The sequence below is a fragment of the Miniopterus schreibersii genome, assembly GCF_964146895.1.
Source record: "Miniopterus schreibersii genome assembly, chromosome: 18".
Classification (NCBI taxonomy): Eukaryota; Metazoa; Chordata; class Mammalia; order Chiroptera; family Miniopteridae; genus Miniopterus; species Miniopterus schreibersii.
In genome coordinates, this window is record NC_138121.1 from 3,011,890 (window position 1) to 3,027,058 (window position 15,169).

General features: G+C 60.7%; 1 protein-coding gene across 1 annotated transcript in view; it reads left to right on the top strand.

Annotated features, from left to right (window-relative positions):
- Window positions 1–15,169, top strand: part of SHANK1 (SH3 and multiple ankyrin repeat domains 1) — a 72,893-nt gene that overhangs the window by 39,247 nt on the left and 18,477 nt on the right. The window contains exons 10-16 of the mRNA XM_081117769.1: window positions 45–161; window positions 4,441–4,518; window positions 4,687–4,753; window positions 5,029–5,359; window positions 6,279–6,472; window positions 9,890–10,003; window positions 10,183–10,258. Of these exons, the coding sequence (XP_080973895.1) occupies window positions 45–161; window positions 4,441–4,518; window positions 4,687–4,753; window positions 5,029–5,359; window positions 6,279–6,472; window positions 9,890–10,003; window positions 10,183–10,258 (977 nt within the window). The remainder of the gene's footprint in view (window positions 1–44; window positions 162–4,440; window positions 4,519–4,686; window positions 4,754–5,028; window positions 5,360–6,278; window positions 6,473–9,889; window positions 10,004–10,182; window positions 10,259–15,169) is intronic.

Consider the following 15,169-nt stretch of genomic DNA (forward strand, 5'->3'; position numbering starts at 1 on the left):
GAGCAGAGGGTCTGACGGCCTCCGTGGCTCCCTGTCGTCCCCAGGCCTGCCAGCGGGGTCACTCTCAGCACCTGGAGCACCTGCTCTTCTACGGGGCTGAGCCCGGAGCCCAGAACGCCTCGGGGAACACGGCCCTGCACATCTGCGCCCTTTACAACAAGGTCTGCCTGGCCCCCGACTCCCGCCCCACAGCCGCCCCACGCCCTCTGCTCCTTCTCTCTCTCATTCATCCATCCATCCATTCATTCATTCATTCATTTGTTCATTCATTCAACAAGTATTTACTGAGCATCTTCCCTGTGTCAGGCCTGGAACTGGGGGTGCTGAGGACCAAGTGGTGAGCAAGCAGGACAGCCCCCTCCATCAGGGGCCATACCTGCCGTTACAATCCAGAGTGCAAAGAGGGAGCTCAGGGGGAATCCAGGTCTCTGTGGGAGCCCACGTGTGGGCTTGGGCTTGAGGCTGAGGGGGAGGGGGCTCTGGGGGATGTGCCAGCAGTGCTCAGGTGAGCAGGAGTCAGCTGACTAGAAAGAGGGGAGAAAGGGCGGTCCAGGCAGGGGGCATGGCCAGAGGGGAGAGGGTCAGTCTCCATTCAGCCGCCAGGGGAGCACCTGCTGAGCGCCAGTGCATGGTGGGGGTTGGGGGCACTGCAGGGGACAGAGGAAAAGCCAAGCCACAGCCCCCAAAGGGACAAGAGAGGGTTGTGAATTGCAGCAACTCAGGGTTGGGTGGATGGTCCCCATTTCTGGAGTGGAGGTGACCTATAAGGAGCTGGCAGGGGGTCTCATGTCCCCGCTCGGGTGTTCTGTGGGGGCCATTTGGGTTGGCAGGAGCTGGGGCTTTTGGCCTGATGACCCCAGCCCCTTGCTACTTGTGCCGCAGGCAGTCCTGGGCAGAGCAGCCCCCTCAGAGCTTGTCTCTCCACCCACTTCCTAAGGCACCCTGTCCTTGGAGGGCTGCCGGGGGACTCGGGCCTCTGCTGCTGGTCGTCAGCCCCTCCTCCCACCCTCCCCTGTTCTGTCTTCCAAAACAGCCCCAGCCCCTTCTGCCTCATCAGAACTTGCAGTGCTGGGAGGTGGCAGGTAGCCACATGCCGCCTGGTGGCAGCAAGCAGTCTGCTTGGTGCCCACAGAGGGAGAACGCAGTGTCTGTCAAACCCAACCAGCCCGGGGCCCGTGCCCCTCCCAGGGCTTCCGTCTCTCCTGCTCCCTGACTCCACCACTGGTGGGCAAGACTCGTGGGCAGCCCAGGGTCCCCCAAACAAGCCCTGCCCCCTCTCCAAGGCTCAATCCTCTCCCCTAAATGAGAATAATGTCAGTGGGTTGAAGGAGATGAAAGACTGTGTGTATTAAGTGCTCATCCCTAGAAGGCGGCTGTAATAATAATAATTATCATTATCATTGTCAAAACCATTATCAGTCAGGATCCAGTCAGGAGCTGGAAGCCACACCGTTCATTTGAGCAGGGAAAATTCAATATGAAGAATTAATCACAAGAACAGTTCCTCTTAGCAAGTTAGAGGAGCCAGTCACTTCTCCGCCTTGGCCTTCCCCTTCCCCGTCTGTGAAATGGGTCAGTAACAAAGGACCAAGTGGGTGAATTTTTGCTTGCTCTTGGCAAGGTGCTTAAGGAACAGATGCTCAGCACATGTGAGGTCCGTTTCTACTTCTCCCCCCTTGCCTGCCCTCCCGGACTTTAAGTTCCCAGGGCCTGGAGCCGGGTCTGACATTTCTGCCCTCTCTGCTCCCCTGGCCTCCTGGCATGCGCGTGTAGCCCTGGTGGTGATGGTCAGGCTCATGTTTAGGCCGTGAGCTCGAGGCTGGGGGCTAAGTCTGACCAATGTACTGTCCCAAAGTCCCAGCACATGGTAGGCCTAGAGGCATTTTTGTGAGTGAGTGAGTAAGTGAGTGAGTGAACGATGGGTCGACCACTTGGGTTTCCCCCAGGCCTGCACAGCACCCAGCTCGGGGCACTTAACAGGTGGTTTGCTTCCAGACAGGTCAAATGACTCAAGGGCCGAGTGAATGACATGAGCAAGCGAGTTCTGAATGACTCAGCGCCGCATCCTGCATCCCCACCCTCTCCTGCCTGTTTCTTGAGCATCTACTGCTCTCGGGATGGCGCCTGCCCTGGGGAGGGGGGCAGGGGGGAGTCATGGTCTGTCAGAGAGGCAGACGTGTAAGCAGGTAACTGCAGAGCTGAGAGATACGTGCTAGGACGCCAGTAAACACGGGGTTCCTGGGGCGTAGGTGGGAGAGCTGATGGAGCTGGTGCGGCTGCTCTGGCCGGGCGCTAGGCAAGCAAGGTGGCGCAGACAGGCGAAACCACACCTGGCAGGGTTGGCGGTCTAGTTGGGCGAGCAGCGTGTGTGCACACAGACACACGCACTGACAGACACGCCCAGGAAACTGACCGGGCTACCGTCGCTGCCCAGTGACTGACTGGGCCATCAGAGTCGCGTGTCCACAGGATTAGAAAGCCAGGTTGCAGTCCTAGCTGCTCCACTAACTGGCTGTGTGACTTCAGGCAAGGATTTGACCTCTCTGAGCTTGTCCAGCAAGCATCCTTGGTGGATTTGTCCAGTGGAGAGTGTCAGACCGAGATGGGTCTTGGTGCATGCTGGTTCGGTTAGTATCTGGGGAGCTAGAGAAGAGTTGAGCGGGGGTCAGGGGACAGGTTGGGCTTGGCCAGGCCAAGACAAAGCAGAGGACTTCCCTCATTCAGCACCTGTTTATTGAACAGCTCCTCCGGGCCAGGCGCTATTCCGGCTGGTATGTTCCAGACAGAATCGAGCTCCCATGAAACGGACAACGTAGTGGGGAGGGATGCTAAAGAGACAAGTAAAGTGGAAATGTAACTTCAGGGAGACAGCGTTATGAAGAAAATGAGCTAATACTGGCTTAGGAGAATGCCCAGGACATAGCAGGTGTCATCTAAATAAAAATAAAGCAGGAAAAAGACTGGGTTGTTTTTGACAGGGTGGTCAGAGAAGCCCTCTCTGAAGAGGTGGCGTTTGAGCGAAAATGAGTGAAGTGAGAAACTGAGCTATGCGAAGGTGCAGAGAATTCGGAGCAGAGGGAGCAGCAGGTGCAAAGGCCCTGGGGCAGGAGTGTGCCCGTCAGAGGAAGAAGGAGCCCACTGTGGCGGGAGCGGGAGGGGGTAGAAGATGAACTTGCTGAGGCTGAGGGTGGCAGGCAGGCAGATCAGGTGGCAACTCCTGGGCCATGGGAAGGACGTTGGGTTTGATCCAGAGTGAGAGGGAGTGACATGTTGTGAGCGACACGGGTAAGGAATTGATCTGGGCGTGGACGGCATTGCGAGGGCACCACCCCTTCCCTTCTGGTTCTAGCAGAGTGTGATTAAGAGCATGGGCTCTGGGCAGACAGACCTGGGTTCGAACCGGATCGCCAATGCACTGGCCCCGTCCCATGAGCTGCTGCCTCTGAGGCGCCCAGCCCCCGGCACGTGGCGTAGTAAGCCCTCCGTGAGGTTTAGGTGGGTGGCTCTCAGCCAGGGTGCTTCTGCCCCCCAGGGGACATTTGTCACTGTCTGCTGACATTCCCGGTTATCACAACTGGGAGGGGATGCTGCTGGCACCTAGTGGCGGAGACCAAGGATGCCGCTGAGCACCCTTTGATGGGCAGGATGGTGGAGAAGCCCTGCTTTGCAGCAGCGCCATCCGAGTCACGGGTGTAGTTTTAAGTGTCCCGGGGCCACATTTTTAAAAAAAAAGAAACAGTTGACTTGAATGTTAGTAGTATGTTTTATTTAATCCATTGTATCCACAATAGTATCACTTTAACACGTCATCAATACAAACATTACTCGAGGTGTTTTAAATTATTTTTTTCATGCTAAGCCCTTGCAATCCAGTGTGTGTTCAAATCAGCCGCAGTGAAAGGGCTCAGGAGCCACACTCCGCAAAGTGGCTGCTGCCCTGGGGAAGGGGGGCTGAGATCATGTTATTCCTGAAGTTTTTATTTATTTATTTGTAATTTACTGATTCATTATTTCCTTTGGAGAGGTAAGGAGAGGAGGATAAGAACATAGTGAGAGAAACATCCATCGGCTGCCTCCTGCACGCCCCCTCCTGGGGATCGAGCCCGCAGCTCCAGCGGTGCCCTGACCGGGAATCTAACCGGCGACCTCTTGGTGCCCGGGACAACGCCCCACCAACTGAGCCGCGTCAGCTGGGCATAACTTACTGAGAGAGAGAGAGAAACATGGGTTTGTTGCTCCACTTAGTCACGCATCGCTGGCTGGCTCTTGCACACGCCCTGGCCGGGGCCGAGCCTGCAACCTTGGCGGATCCGGGTGACGCTCTAACCACCGAGCCGCCTGCCCAGGGTCTGAGGTTCTTAGCACAGGGCCTGTGTCCACTCACGGTGACCTCAGTTGTCTTTTTCCCCCTCACCCTGTGCCCCCGACCATGGCCTTCAGGAGACTTGTGCCAGGATCCTCCTGTATCGCGGGGCCAGCAAGGACGTGAAGAATAACAGTGGACAGACCGCCTTCCAGGTCTGGGGCGGGCAGACTTGGGGTGTGGGGGGCGGGCTCAGAGGGTCCGGCAGGTGCATCAGAGGGGCATGCTGGGAGGGGCCGAGCTGCTGGGGGCAGGGCTGGGACCTGACAGCTTCCCGCCCCTCCCCGTGCCCGGGCCACCTGCCTCCCTGCCCCTCCCTCCAGGTGGCAGTGATCGCTGGGAATTTTGAACTGGGGGAGCTGATTCGAAACCACCGAGAGCAGGACGTGGGTGAGTGAGTGGGGCTGGGGCCAAGAGAGAGCCTAGGGAACTTGGGGTGCATGGTGGGATCCGTGAGTCAGAGGACCTGATTTGGGGGTCAGGATGGGATAGAGAAGACCTCGAGCGTCTCCGTAGTGGTAGGGGGTGCGATTTCAGGCTCCTGCTCTTTCTCATCGCGATCTTTCTCCCCTCGTGCCTCTCCCCACCATCTCTTACCTGCATGTCCCCCACCGCCTGCCCCTGTCTCCTCTCCCTTCTGCCCCCCTGCCACTGTGCCCGCTCAGTGCCCTTCCAGGAGTCTCCCAAGTACGCGGCCCGGCGGCGGGGACCCCCGAGCGCCGGGCTGACGGTGCCCCCAGCTCTGCTGCGGGCCAACAGCGACACCAGCATGGCCCTGCCCGACTGGATGGTGTTCGCCGCCCCAGGAGCCTCGTCCACTGGGGCCCCTGGCCAGAACTCGGGGCCCCAGGGCCAGTCGCAGCCCACGGCCCCCAGCGCCAAGCTCAGCACTGGGACCCTCCGAAGTGCCAGCAGCCCCCGAGGCGCCCGGGCTCGCTCCCCATCCCGAGGGAGGCACCCCGAGGAGGCCAAGAGGCAGCCCCGTGGACGGCCCAGGTAGGGAAGGCTCAGCCCTGGTCCCAAGGACAGACCCCAACCCAGCCAAATCCCCTCCTCAGAGTCACAGCACCCAGGCCAGCTCAGCTGCCCACCTCCTGTCCCACGTATGGCTCGTCCCAGCCCTCAGCCTTCCAACTGCATGGACCCCTTGGCCTCCAGGTCTCTCTCCCGGCCCTCGAGGAAGGGAGGGTATTATGAGCTGGGCTCGAACCTGTCCCAAGGGCACAAAAGTTCAGCTGGGCACCTGCTCCACACCAGGGGCCTGGGCGCATCCAAAGAAATGCTGGTTCTAGCCCCTGAGGACAGATAGAAAGACAGGGTGAGGTGAGAGAAGGTGAACAGAGTGGGTGCTGGCAAGGGACTTGGGGAGAAGAGTCAGAGCCTGGAGATGAAGCTGGAGGAGGGGAGGGTGGGAGGGGAGCAGAGAGGCCACTCAGGGCAGAGGAGAGGCTGGGAGGGGGCATTCTGGGGTGAAGAGGCCAGGCTGGCTCAGGACGGCGAGAGGGGAGCTGTGGCCTGTGGCCAGCCAGCATGTCCAGAGGCATGGGAGAGAGGAAGGAAAGATCATGGTGGACTGGGAAGGGTGGGCCCGGGTTTGGACCCAACCCAGGAGGAAGCTGGGAGTCACGGAAGGCTGGTGAGGAGGGATGACGCACTCGGAGCTGAGCTTCAGGAGGCTGGGTCAGTGGAGTGTGCAGCTCGGAGCTGAGCTTCAGGGGCTGGGGGGCAGTGGCAGGCAGAGAGAGGGAGCCCCAGGTGCCCTCTTCCCCCAGGACTCTGAAGCTGGGAAACACACTCAAACGCCCTCCCCCACCCCAATGCTCCATCTCTTCCCCGCCCTCCAAGGACCCCTGTTCTCCCAGGGGTGCCCCCTCCCTCCACTCTGCCCTGCCTCTCACACCCTCTGTGTATGCAGCTCCAGCGGGACACCCCGGGAAGGGCCAACCGGGGGCACCGGGGGCTCAGGGGGGCCCGGGGGCTCCCTGGGCAGCCGTGGGAGGCGCAGGAAGCTCTACTCGGCGGTGCCTGGACGCTCCTTCATGGCCGTGAAGTCCTACCAAGCTCAAGCCGAGGGGGAGATCTCCTTGAGCAAGGGCGAGAAGATCAAAGGTGAGGGGCGGGCAGGGTGTCTGCAGGCCAGGAGGGCGGGTAGGTGAGCTGACCACTCAGGGAGGGCAGGCAGGATAACAGTTCTAGAATGTTCCATGCACCCTGGAGGCATCCAAGAGCCCTGAGATGGCTCTGCTGCCTGAGGAGCATGACATGTAACTGAGATGGTGCTATCGGGAGGCCATGGGACTGTGGCACCAGGCCGGGCACGAAGCACTTCCAGGCATGGTCTCAACTCAATCACAACCCCCTGCGGGAGGGTGTCAGGACCCCAGGCAAGTGAAGGCACTTGTCTGAGGTCCCCGGAGACCCCCCCCCACTGCACCCACAGTCTTTCCTGTTACCTTGTGGGGGGCACAAGGCCAGGCCGCCTACCTTCACCTCCTGCCTCTGTCAGGTCTTCCTCTGAGAAATGGGCGGTGCCTACTTTTGGGGGCTCTGGACAGATGGCAGGTGTGTGAAGCCGGGTCTATGCCCAGGGCTCCCTGAACAGAGACTGTTGATGTAGGGGTTCCTCTCTCTTTGGCTTTCTTGTCTTTGTCTGGAAAATGGTGCCCGTTGCCCCCACGGGCAGACTGAATGGGCTGGGGATGTGTGTTCCTGAGCAGAATGATGTTTTGGAGGCAGGAAGCGTGCTGCAGGCGAGGTGAACATGAGGACAGGAGCAAGTCTTTGCCTAACTCAGGCTACAGAGGAGCTGAGTAGTGTAACAGTTGAGAGCAGGCTGCTGGAGTTCAAATCCTGGCCCCACCCCCTCCTAGTTGGGTGACCTCAGGCAAGTGACTTCCCTGGGCCTCAGTTTCCTCATCTGTAAAATGGAGCCCCTTTGAAGATTAAAGGAATTCTCTCCCATAAAGCGCTTAGAACAATGCACATAAGCGCAGCCCTTGTGTCATAAGTGCCCCCCACCCCACTAGAGGCACGTAGAGGGGAGAGAGAGCCCGGCCACTGGGGAAGCTGGGGGCCCTTCCCATAGGAGACAGAGTGTGCGTGGGTCAGGGGTCAGGGCACCTGGTGGGCTGTGTAATTGCATCAGTTTTGTGGTCTGTCTGCCCACAGCCTGAGTTCCTGAAGGTGAGGTGACGGCATTTGTCTCCGGGTCACAGGGCCCAGTTTACTGACATGTCGAGCACATAGAAGGCCTCCATGCACATCTGCTGAATGAATGACTGACTGAATGAATGAGCTGATGGTGGGGGCCAGGGCAGTGCCACCAGAGGCAGCGTGCAGGGGGTGGGGAGGGGAGAGAGAAAGATAGAAAGGGGGGGGCGGGGACAGGGGTGGTTTGGTCTGTGACTTGGAGGGTGAGAAAGAAGAAAGGGAAGCTGAGGCCAGGGGTGAGGGACTCCCGGCAAGCAGAGGGCCATGGGCGGTATCTTCCATGTGTCTCTCTGCACTTCAATCCCAATACGACTAATGCAGGGAGAGGACACACTGCCCTCTTTTTAATATCCTTCCTTTTCATTAAAAGACACTTAATTGCCTCAAAGCATGCCCACAGCCTCGATGTCGCTGAGTTTCGCCACAGCCTGATGAGGTAGCAAGTCTCCCGCTGCTCTCAGCATCCAAGCCCAGCGCCAGAGCCTGGCCTACAAGGCCCTCCCCTGCCCACCCACCCACCTTGTCTCCTGCCACTTTTTCTTCACCCACAAGGTTCCAGGGACCACATCTTCTCTCCATTCCTCAAATGCCCCAAGCCCTTTTCCACACCAAGCTCTTCACACATGCTGTTCCTTCTGCCTGGACAGCGGTTCCTCCCCCTTCCTGCCTCCTTGACTCCCAGGATCCTTCAGGTCCCAGCCTACAGGTCAGACCCTCCCAACGCCTTCCTGGTCCCCTTGGCCACCCAATGTATATGCTCGCTCTCCAGATACCCTGTCTTTTTAACCTCGATTTTCAATCGTGAGGCCACTTTTGGGCTGATGCTCCGAATGGGCACCAGCGTGGAAGCTCCGTGAGGGCAAGATTGACATTTGCTGTGGCCCACAGCCCACCCAGGGTCTGGTCTGCTGCCTGACTCACGACCAGCACTAAATAAATACTCGTTCAGTGACTGAGTGACTGATGTTAAGGCAGCCAGCCGGGCACAGCAGAGCCAGCCAAGAGCCCAGACTCCTTGTCACCCCATCTCTGCTCTTCCATGACCTTCAGCATCACTCGATTTCATTTCCCAGGTCCTCTCAGGGCAGGTGGCTTATGCAGGGGAAAGCATCAGGTGGCCCCGATCAAACCCCAGCATGACTCGTGCTGTCTTTGGGCAGAGAACTTCTCTGTGATAGCGTTAGCTTCTTCATCTATAAGATGAGGGGTCTGCTGCTTCCTGTCAGGGAAGCGTGAGGGTTGAGTGAGGGAGGGGCGTGAGGCCTGAGTTCAGACAGAGCCATGACGACGCTGCAGGGGTGGAAGACTGTTGGACGAAGCGTGTGAACAGAGAGAGAGCAACCTGAGGGACTGAAAGCATTCACTTTGGAAATGGACAGAGCCATGTTCAAGTCCAGGCTCTGTCGATTACAAGCCAGATGACCTTGAGCCAATGACCTTGGACCTTTAAGCCTCAGTTTTCCCAGCAGTAAAATGGGATAATAAAGGGAACCCCTCCACGGGTTCTGGTTCAGACTGAGAGCTGGATAAGCATGAGCTGTCTCTGCCCTCCATCCGTGAACGTCAGCGCCTAGCACAGCATGTCACAGGCTGTCGCTACACGTGAGCTGATGGCTTGAGAGGTGGGGCCGGCAGGAAGGGCCTCCAGTTCTGTGTGGTAGAGAGAAGGAGAGAGGTCATTCTAGCCTCTTCTCCCTTCGAGATCCAGGAGAAGCAAAGAGAGAGGGAGGGGAAGAGTCTGGGAGCAAATGACAAGAGATTAAGCAGCAAGGAGACCGAGGGAGGTGGCGGGGCAGTGATGGGGCTGCCTGGGAGGGTTTAGGGAAATGACAGAATTACTGAGCTGTAACCAGTTACCAGGGGTGATGAGGGCCACTTGTGGGAGGCCATGCCAGGGGACACGGCCCTCTTCCCAGTGCCTCTGGATGCCCCACTGGATCCGGAAAGCTAGGATGCAGGAGTGACATGATTTGCTTCCCCCCTCTCACCCCTTCCTGGGACTTTTATTTTAAAATTTTATTTATTGATTTTAGAGAGGAAAGGAGAGAGGGAGAGAGGGAAGAGACTTGTTCCACTTATTTATGCATCATTGGTTGATTATTGTATGTGCCCTGACTGGGGATCAAACCTGCAACCCTGGCACGTCAGGACAACGCTCTAACCAACTGAGCTCCCCTCCCGAAGCCTGGAACATTTATTAAGGATGCCCCGGGGCCAGGCCCTGTGCCAGGTGCAGGAATTGTGGAAAGGTTGCGCATCAGTGTGTGGGGGCAGGGGCAGCATGGAAATGTTTCTGTGTTCCTGCCCCCTACCCAGTGCTTAGCATCGGGGAAGGAGGCTTCTGGGAAGGCCAGGTCAAAGGTCGAGTTGGCTGGTTCCCCTCAGACTGCCTGGAGGAGGTGGCAAACCGCTCCCAGGAGGGAAAGCAAGGTAATGGAAGTCCGGACTGTCTCCTATTTACCCTAGGGTGCTTACTCAGGTCCTTTCCTGCCCCCTCCCATGGGGGTGGGGCGCTGGGAGGACTGTGGGAAAGCCTGGGCAGGGAGCACTGTGGGTGGGCATGTGGTTTCCAGAGTGAGGGCCCAAGGTCATCCCTTGTCCCTCTGCAGAAAGCCGCAGTGACAAGGCAAAGAGACTCTTCCGGCATTATACCGTGGGCTCCTACGACAGCTTTGATGCCCCAAGGTAAATGTCCTTACACCCTCGGGTGCCCCCCACCTCCCTTCATGCCACACCTTTTAAATATTTCCACTGTCTTTAAGCCCTGTTTATCATCTCCCTCTAAAGTTTGATCCAGGGGTGGGGGGGGAGAATTAGCTTCCAACTGTACACCCAATCCCCAACCTGCCTTGGCAGCCACTGAGACTGCTCAGCTCTGGGGTAGCCAGAAACCAACGAGGTGAATGCGGCTGGGTGGGGGCAATGCCTGGGGGCCCTGTATCTCGTGTGTGTGGCTGGCTGGAGGCCCTGGTCTCCGTCCTGTGCCCCATCTCTGTGCGGTCATGTGCAGCAAAAGTGTGTGCATCCCTGCCTCGCACTGGGCGTGGGCGGAGCTGGGCCAGGCGGGGTGGGGGTGGGGAGAGGGGCACACTGACACCTTTCCCCTCCCTGGCTGCTGGCTGACTTGCTTCTGAAGCTTGATGGATGGGATTGGCCCAGGGAGGTGAGAGGGGAGGGGAAGGGAGGGGACGGGTCAGGAATGGGAAGGAAGGGGTGCCTGGGGTGGAAGGATGTGTGCGTGTGCACGACCAGAGCTAAATTTCCCGTGTGAACGTCAGCACAGGCCAGTGCCCTTGTATGGTTTCCCCGAGTGTGTTCCTGCCCATGTGACCCTGTAGGTGCGCATGACACGTGTCTGTAAGCATGTGTGACTGGAGGCCCTAGATGTACAGCCCTGTGCATATCTGATGGCAAGAGGGCCTACCCCGCTCGTAGAGATGGGTGCATTGGTGGCTGTCACTTATGGCTGCACGATTGTCGCTAATTGTGCAGCTGGCTCTGCACATCTATGTTTCCCTGAATCTGTCTGTCTGAGAACGAGGGCAAGTGTTTCTAGAGATGGTGGTGTGTCTGCTTACCGCGTGTGGACAGGTGGGTCTCTGCACACGTCTGCCCCTCCCTCTGCATGTCACTGTCCCTGCACATTAACACAGAAAGTCGTATGCATGCATTTGCATCTGTCTGACTGATCTGCAATTCAGGACGTGGGGTGGCGGGGGAGGGGGCACAAGAGGGGAGGAGTCCAGGACTTGGGCAAGGCTGTGGGGGAGGGGTGGTCATAATTGGGCCTCAAAGATGACACCCTCCCCTGCTCCTCTCCCCATCCAGGGAAGGGCCTCCTTGTTCGTAGCATCCTTCCATTAAATGTGTGCAAACCTACGTGTCTGTGTTCTGGCCAGTGGGGATGGGTTGGGGTGGGGAGGAAGAGAAATGACAATGTGGGAGAGAGGGTGGAGCTGGGGTGCCACCCTGCGCCCCAAGTGTCTGAGGCGCTTGACCATTGTGCGTGTTTGCCTGGCACGTCTCCGGCTCTGGGCACCGGGTGAGTATGGAGGTCCTCCCCACCCCGAGTCTCCCCATCAGCTACTGCTTCTTGCCTCTGTCGGTGTCTCTCTGGGCCTCTCTTTGGCCTTGGTCTGGGGGTCACTTGCTCTACCGGCTGGATGCGGGTGGTGCCTCTGGCCTTCAACTCTGTCCTGTCAAGTGCATAGCCTCTCCTCTTGTCCACTTCTCGTGCCCACTGGAATGCGCTGCGGGGCGTGTGGTGTGTCCCACCCTCTCCTGCCTCCTCCTGCCCTGCCCTGCCCTGCCCGACCCTTTCTGTGGCAGCCTGTCCTGTCCTGTCCTGTCCTGTCCTGTCCTGTCGTGCGCCTCGCATCCCTGTTGGAGCTGGCAGGCTTGCCAAGTGTCGCCCCTCCCCGCCTGGGCACCCTCTCTCCTCTCCTGTGGGTCTCCAGTGAGGTGCAGTGTGTGTCTGTCCCTCTGTCTGGGATTCTTTGGGGGCAGGGGCGTCTCTCCCTGCCTTGGGGCCCAGTCTGAATGTCCTTCCGTTCCCGGCCCTCCCAGGTTGTGTTGGGGTGCTTTGTATGTCGGTCTGTGGTGGAGGCTGTGGGACCCCGCACCGTGGCGTCCCTGTCCTGGGAGCGGGGCTCGGCCCGCGCGTCCCCGCACGGGTTTCGAGGCGTCTCGCGTGGCGGTGCGCGTCCCTCTCCCGCTCTCCCTCGCTCTGCACCTGCGCGGGAGGGCTCCGGAGGGGGGAGGGGGTTAAGGGGGGGCCCAGACCGGAAGTGCCTCCCCTTCTCCTCCCCCCGCGCCTCGCCCCTCCCCCTTCTCCCGCCACGGGGGCCCCGCGTTCCCCTCCGGCCCCCTCCCCCGGCCCGGCCCCTCCGCCGCCCGGCGCAGGACGCCAAGGGGTTAAGCCTCGCGCCGCCTCCGGAGCTGTCCGCGGTGCTGAAGCCGGCGCCGTCCGCGCTCCTGCGCTCCCCGCGGCCCGGCCCCGCGCCCCGCGCCCCCGCGCCCCCCGGCATGTGAGCCCCCGGCCCTGCCCTCCCTACCGCGGGAGGGTGCGCGCCCCCTCCCCCTCCCCCCTCCCGGCGCGGGTCAGCATGAGGCGGGGCCTGGGGGCCCGGACACGGGGGTTCGGCCGAGCGGGGACCGGGACGCGGCGGCGGCGGCGGGGGCGGCCGGGACCCGGACCCGGGCCGGGGCCGCGGCGGCGATGGCTTTGTCTGCGGTCGGCGGCGGCGGGGGTCTCGGGGGCGGCCCCGCGGGGGGCTCCCTGCCGCAGCCGCCCCCCGCGCTCTCCTCCAGCTGGCCGGCCCTGGGGCCCCGGCGGCGCAGCGTCTGGTACATCTACAGGTACGGAGCGGAGCGCGCCGCCCCTTCGCCCCCGCGCCGGCCTCGGGCCCGGCCGCTGTGACGACCCTCCCCGCCGCTGCTCCCCGGCCCGGCCGCCTCCCCGCCCCAAGCCGCCCCCTCCTCCACCCCGTCTCCCCGCCGCGGCGCGCGGAGCCCTCATCGGCCCCTCTCCTCAGTCTTCACCCTTTCCTTGGGCCGCGCTTTCCCACCCCCAAGCCGGGCATCTTCCCTCCACCCGCACAGGCCCTTCCTGGCCCCCTCAGTCTTCTTCCAAGACCGTCCCCCAAGCGAGGCCCTCCACACGGACCCCCACTTTGGGGTTCGGAACCCATTCGCCCTTTCTGCCGCCCTTAGCGCCCCCGTTCTGTGGAGCCCTCCCCTTGGGGAGCCACAGCGGCTCTCCCTGAGGCGCCTACACCCCAGGCCCCTGCTCCTCTGATCCCCGTCCCCCCACACCCCTTCACGGAGTTGGCAAGTCCCCCCATTCATACCCCTCTCTCCCATTCACAGCCATCCCCCCATCACACACGCATCCCGCCCCGGCCTCCTCTCCCCTCCGCTTTTTCCGCTGCGTGTCACTGTGCGACTGTGCGTGTGTCGGTGTGCATGCGTGTGTGAGGCTGCCTGCAGCTGTGTGTGAGAGAGAGGGGGAGGAGTAGGACTTGGAGGTGGTGGGCTCCCAGCCCACCCCCCAGCTGTGTCCATCTGTGTGCCCCTGTTGGACGACGTCTGCCTCTGTGTGTGACTTGGAGCCAAAGAGAGGCTGTCTGGGGACTGTGTGTGTGTGTGTGTCTGTCCCAGGCACTGCGGCTCTTTCCCCACACCCACCCTCCCATGCCAGGCCTGTCCCCTCCCCCCACCCCCACCAGCCCTCCCTGTGTCTCAGTCTCTGTGCCCCTCTCCCCGCTCCCAGGGGGTCTGCCTGTGAGGGGCACGTGCGCTGAGCCATGGCTGAGCTTGCGCTTGGGGAGCTGCATCTGCTGTGTGTACCACTTCTCAGCATGGGAGGGGGCTGGCTTCCCTGCACGGGGGCCTCTGTGCCAGCCCTGGAGGTGCCCGTGGAGGTGGATACGTGGGGAGGGCTGAGTGGCGGAGGGGCGCCATGTGCAGCAGCAGGCTCTGGGGCTGTGGGATCCTGGATGTGCGAGAGGGACCTTGGGGTGGGGGTGGGGGGAGTGGACGCTGCTGCAGTCTCCATGTGTGGGATCCAGTGAACAAGAGCCGGCTGCTGAGCTCCGGAGGCCACTCAGGGTCGCTGAGGGATGGCCTGGGGGAGAGCATTGTGTGTGTTCCTGCAGGGCAGGTAGTCAGCAGCCCGGATCATGAATGGGGTGCTGCGTGGGTAGCAAGTCTGGAGCAGGGGGTGGGGTTAGAGGGTCTGGGTGGGAGGTGTCAGGATGGAATGGAATAGGGGAGTGGGGCTTGCTGAAGTGGGGAAACGGGGAACGCCGGAGCATGGAGGGTGCTCGAGGGTGCGGAGCAATGGGGTAAGGAGGGGATGCAGAAGAGTGGGGGAGGTTTGGAGGTGGGGACTTAGGCAGTGTAGACGGAGGGTGCAGGAAATGCAAATGAAATGCAGTTGCAAGTGGGGGGGCGGGAAGGTGTGTGAGGAAGTGAGTTGAGGATGGGGAAGGACGAGGCCTTCTGGGATAGCCGGTGGGGGGAACCAGGGAATGTGAAAGGACCCTAGGATGCTGTAGGGGACACAGCGGGGTGCGTGCAGGTGTGAGGGAGGCTGTGGGCAGGATGAGGGCAAGGGAGGGAGGAGAGGTACAGGAGTCTGAGGAGGACGCTTTGGGAAAGGGGAGGTGGGGTGTACCTACCAGAGCAAAGCAGGAAGTGGGGGTGGCCCCCCGGGTGTGATGAGGGCTTTGGGAAGCGAGGGCTGGTGGTGGTGGGTTAGGGCAGAGAGGAGCTTTCAGGTGATTTGGAGGAGCCTGGAGCAAGGTGTGGAGAGTCGAGGGGACACAGGAGTGAGGGGAGGGAGCACAGAGGCGCAGGAAGCTGTAGGGGCAGAGTGCAGTTGGGAAGTTCAAGGAGAATTTAGTAGGATGAGGGGGACACCGCAGAAAGCTGGGGATTGGCTGATAAAGTCACAGGAATGGGGAGGAGAGAGGGGCAGGTACATGATGGGGGCGCGTGAGAGGGAGGGACAGGGGGGATGCGATGATCTGGGTGTCTGGACGGTATTGGGGTATGTGGATGACCTGTTGGGGATTCAAGTTTTGGTTTTGACAC